Consider the following 5,488-nt stretch of genomic DNA (forward strand, 5'->3'; position numbering starts at 1 on the left):
AACCATCAAATCCTATATTTTGTACTGTCCCTCTCATTTAACAGTCTAATTGCTGAAGGAACAAAATACTTGCTAAACCTAGTTATACTTATTTTCCTTTGCATAATCCTACCTTTGCCCCGATAGCTTAGTTGGAACCTGTTGTGTAGAGGGTAAGTAGGGTCACTGTGGATGCGCTCAGCCTTACTCAGAATGAGGTCTTTACACAACTGGGCAGCTGACATCTGGTCACACCCAATGACTCTACTCACCATCTTGACCATGCGCTGCAACTTATCTTGGTCTTGGTTGTGCATGTTACCAAACACACAAAGGACCAGGCCAACAGGCCAAAGGACAAGATGCTCTGAAGGACAGCCTTATAAAACAGTTGCAAGACATAATGATCAACATTAAATTTTCGTAAGAAGAACATTCGCTGTTGCAGTTTTTTGACCTTCACAGTAGCACATTCATTGAACTTCAACTGGTCATCAATTTCTATCCCTAAGTATTTATAAATATTGAATAGAATGGGGCCATAACCACAGTGCCCCTGGAGGAGGTAGAAAAGGGATTCTACTCCCGTTACTTTCTTGTGCCAAGGAAAACAGGAGGGGTGAGACCTCGAGTCAATCAAGTATTTTTTGCTAGCTAGCGAAACGTGGAAGCGGTGAGGGTTGCTAAGCAACGTACAGACTCAGAGTAGAAGCCCGCTGCTAGCAGGTGACGCAAATTACATGTGCTGAAGTGTTTAGCTTGTTGCTAGCAAAAATATTACTTGGACTAGAAAACGGTTACAGAAATCAACGGACCCAGTGCCATTAGAGACCTAAATATACGTAGGTAAAAATGGACTGACTTTGAAAATCCTGCATTAAACGTAGACTGTGACAGAGACACTATGGAACCGTGAGCCATATATGGGAATGTGGGCTTACGAGGTCTATGCTCATAGAACTTGAGTTAACAATACTTAAATATTGTTTACTGTGTCACAGTAACCTACATTTGGTAGCAAATCCACCTTATCAGACTATTAACTTTTAGAGTGTTAACGAATGGATCTACAGCCACACCACAGCAAGCTTTATTCAGCTAGCTCTCTGTTTCTAGCATGGCTGTTAGATATTTAGACATTATTTGTGCCGAGCCAGTTCTCCAGTGGACCTCCATGATGGAGACAGATGTAATTGCTCAGAAATTTATGACGTTACTGCAAAGTCTCTTTCCTGCTAACTGTACCAGGTTATTGGCCACATGATCGTTAGGTTTCTATTATCTCTTTTTCCCTATTACCAGGCAAAAGGATCAGATGAAGAAGAACAACAGTGGGCAAAATGTGACAGAGAGAAAACTCTTCCATGGTACAGACTCTAAACACGTAGGCGCCATCTGTCTCGACAACTTTGACTGGAGAATCTGTGGGACTCATGGAACCGCCTTGGGGAAAGGTGAATTGAACAAATATATTTGTCATAGTTGTTGTGTTGGTAATAAATGATGTGCAGTTGTGCTATTTCATATAAGTCATAAATGAATACATTTATAAATAATTGATTAAACTCTGAGAGAATGGAAAACCAACACATTCAATCTGTTGCACTGCAGAAAATGTCAAGTCATCTAGTCTCATATTCAATCTGCAAATCTAGTTTTTCCCAATTTAAGTGAAAATTCTGCCGGTGAGGTAATTCCACTGTTACAATCTGTTGTAAATTCATTTAGGGATTTTCTAGAAACAAGACATTGTCTGAAAACAATGCAGAATGACGCTGATCACTCCAGTAGTATCAAGAAAACAGCACTTAATCCAAGTAAATTCTTGAACAGTTGATTTGCGTTGGAAACAAGTGGAATTATCTCACCTGAAAATGGATATTTTTTGCAGTGCATCTGGTCCCTAGCACAATTAGAAATAGTCAAATTTCACTATTACTGTTATTTCAGCCATTAAAACGTAATATGAAGACAGAATGTAGTGGAATATGACTACTTTGATCATAGATTTTACTCGACTTCATTCTTCAATCAACTTTTATCATGTGAGCAGTTTGAATACCTTTCAAAGTTAAGATGGATATTCTTTGCAGTGTGTAATATGGAAGGTGAGTACTGCTTGGTGACAACATTAAGGTGACCAGATGTTTTAGAGCAAATTAGGGGACATTTTTACTCACATGATCACACGCCTGATCATTTCTATTTTAAATAAGACAAGAGAGGGCATAGAGGGAAATCTTGGGACATTTCCGGGGACAGTGCCAGTCAGGGACAAAGCACCAAATCCGGGGACTGTCCCAGCAAAACGGGGACATCTAGTCTCCCTAGACAATGTCAAACAAAACAATCTCTTTCTCTCTCCAATCTCAGGGAGTTACTTTGCCCAAGATGCCAAGTACTCCCACAGCTACACCAGCCAGTCCGACGTCAAATCCATGTTCATCTCGCGGGTCCTGGTGGGCGACTTCACCCAAGGATCCTCCAAATACCTCCGTCCTCCTTCCAGGGATGGTGGGGACCCGCGCTTCTACGACAGCTGTGTGGACGACATCAGAAACCCCTCCATCTTTGTCGTGTTCGAGAAGCACCAGATCTACCCCGAGTACCTGCTCCAATACAAGGAGAAGACCTCAAAACACTTACGTTGGTCCTATGGTGTGGCGTCGGTACCAGCACGAGTTCCCCCACTTAGCAGACCATATCCCTCACTTGGTACACCAGTTGCCCAACCTAGCGCACCAGTTCCTCCTCCTATCTCACAGTATCGCCCACCCAGCACACCAGTTTCCACACCCATCAAACCAGTTCCCTCACCTAGCGCACCAGTTTCCACATCTGCCAATCCAGTTCCCTCAACTAGCGCACCAGTTTACATTCCTACCTCACACTATCGCTCGCCTAGCGCACCAGTTTCCACACTTATCAACCCAGTTCCCTCACCTAGCGCACCAGTTTCCACACTTGTCAACCCAGTTCCCTCACCTAGCGCACCAGTTTCCACATCTGCCAATCCAGTTCCCTCAACTAGCGCACCAGTTTACATTCCTACCTCACACTATCGCTCGCCTAGCGCACCAGTTTCCACACTTATCAACCCAGTTCCCTCACCTAGCGCACCAGTTTCCACACTTGTCAACCCAGTTCCCTCACCTAGCGCACCAGTTTCCACACCCCTCAAACCAGTTCCCTCACCCAGCGCACCAGATTCCACACTTACCAACCCAGTTCCCTCACGGGTACCGGTTTCCAGACTTATCAAACAGTTCAATGAAAGGTTGAATGAAAAGTGAGGTCACATGTTTAATGATAGATCGAGGTGGAAAGTATGTAGTAATGGGAAGTATTTCAAATTCTGGGAATTAGCAACATTTACCAAGTGCAATATGGCATTTGACTGGGCTTGAATTACATGTAATGCTTTGACATGTGGGTGATTCAGTTTTAGCGGGTGACGTGATTGAAGGTAGTAATGTTGTAAGTAAGAAAGATTAAATCATGTATATTTGACATTACAACATAAAGTGTCACTTAAAATGCCAGTTTCCATCATGGTTGTTGATGGAAGATAAAATAACTCAATCTTTAAAACACAAAACAAAAAACAAGAAAGATTACTGACTGGTTATCACAAAAGCTGGCAGAGTAATCAGTAATCATGGCTAGCTGTGGTTTATGGGTATTATCAGCACAAGAATGCATGTTGAGTCAGTTTACTTGGTTGAAACGACCTATTTTAAATCGGACATAAATTCCAGTCCTAAGGAACGATGTGTAATTCACTGTTAATCTATTGAGAGGCAGCAGTAGGCTAAACATATCATTGAAATGCTTTGATTAAGTTCTTAAAAGTCTGCTTAGGAATGTTGTAAACCCTTTGTGTATAATTATTAATATTCAATCATTATAAACAAGAATACATATTCAATTGTTATTTTAGTCATAGATTCTGCCTCACAGCTCTCTGACCAGCAGAGGGCGACAAACAAATGACATTTTTTGCAGTGCAGCTGCACAGACAGTTATTTTGAGAGTCACATACACAAAGCTAGAGGTCGGAGTTTGAGACTTACATGCAATAATGTTTAAAAAACCTTTGGGTCTAAAACAGACTTTTCTTGGGGGAGGTTGCAGTTCTTACCTTAATTTAATCAATTTCTCCCTGAAGTCTGTTGACGGACCACAGCATCAGTTGCTGAGTGTTCAGTGTATCGGATAATATACAGTAGCTGTTTCTTACTGTTGGCATACTGAAATAACAGTTTTGTCATTGTTGTTTGTTATATTATTGTTTTTGTGATGCCCACAAAAGGGTTTTGTGATATTGAAAAGGTTGTTGTCATTTATTTTGAAAATGTATTCTCTTTATTTTTATAAAACTTTTATATAGACCACCACTTATCTAGCATTGTGATCTACAGGTGATTTAATGGCATGCTATTTTATTTTATGACAGTAGGTGGCACTACCTTTCCACAACGTCGCCGGAACGTGAGTACGGGCACCAATCCTGTTCCTAATCCAAACGCTTGGAGACAGGACAGTCACGTTGTACCGTCTCACTTCTTTTTCTACTGTATCCAGGTTTGCTGTTACACAAAACCACTCGAAATTAATAGAGAAACATTACCAACTACCAAGTTCTAAAATGTTGGACCCACAGTCCATTGAAAGTCACAGTAGTGGGATCTGTTGTTGAATCTGTTCACCAACATGTTCAAAGTTTTCAGGCTATTTTCGTGGCCTCATTCGAATGAATGGGAAGTAAAAATCTGAACGCCACAGATTTGGCTGTAGAAGAGGCTATCTTTGCATTAGGCCTACTTATTTGAAAAATAAATTTGTTAGAATTGTTTGAATGTTTGGTTTACTTAAGAGTTTGATTGTACTTTTTCTAGTTATGTGGCTAACATGCTTATCCTGCTTTGAAGACCTCTGCCCCAAAAGCTCCAAATGTAAACAACAGGATCAGAACATATTTCTCTTTTTATTTTTAGGGGTCCAAGCACATAAGTGCGAGGAACCCTATTGTAATTGTTCCGATTATTATTATTATTAGGGGTCCAAGCACATAAGTGCGAGGAACCCTATTGTAATTGTTCCGATTATTATTATTATTATTAGGGGTCCAAGCACATAAGTGCGAGGAACCCTATTGTAATTGTTCCGATTATTATTAGGGGTCCAAGCACGTAGTGCGAGGAACCCTATTGTAATTATTAGGGGTCCAAGCACGTAGTGCGAGGAACCCTATTGTAATTGTTCCGATTATTATTATTATTTATTATTATTTTTCTTCTCGTGCCCTAAAAGTATCTGCACCTCAGAAACCATAAGCCCCACAGCACCCAAACTTTCCACATAGGTTGGAAATGTCACCCACTACTCAGGCAACAAAAATGACACCAATCCACCTGATGGTGGCGCTATAACAGCCCCCTGCACGTTTTGGTCCATAACTCCTGAACCGTGAGTCACAGAATCAAAATTCCACTTCTCCTGGATTCCC

At 41.1% G+C, this 5,488-nt stretch overlaps 1 protein-coding gene across 1 annotated transcript in view; it reads left to right on the top strand.

The window, feature by feature from the left end:
• LOC139640979 (protein mono-ADP-ribosyltransferase PARP12-like) overlaps positions 1 to 4,969 on the top strand; it is a 15,648-nt gene extending 10,679 nt beyond the window's left edge. The window contains exons 11-12 of the mRNA XM_071515183.1: positions 1,282 to 1,433; positions 2,353 to 4,969. Of these exons, the coding sequence (XP_071371284.1) occupies positions 1,282 to 1,433; positions 2,353 to 3,272 (1,072 nt within the window). The 3' untranslated portion in view covers positions 3,273 to 4,969. The remainder of the gene's footprint in view (positions 1 to 1,281; positions 1,434 to 2,352) is intronic.
• Positions 4,970 to 5,488: the final 519 nt, after the last annotated feature.

This window comes from Centroberyx affinis, unplaced genomic scaffold (genome assembly GCF_046629955.1).
Source record: "Centroberyx affinis isolate AG114_WGS23_722 - 3 ecotype Tasmania unplaced genomic scaffold, CSIRO-AGI_Caff_v1 ptg000319l_1, whole genome shotgun sequence".
Lineage (NCBI taxonomy): Eukaryota > Metazoa > Chordata > Actinopteri > Beryciformes > Berycidae > Centroberyx > Centroberyx affinis.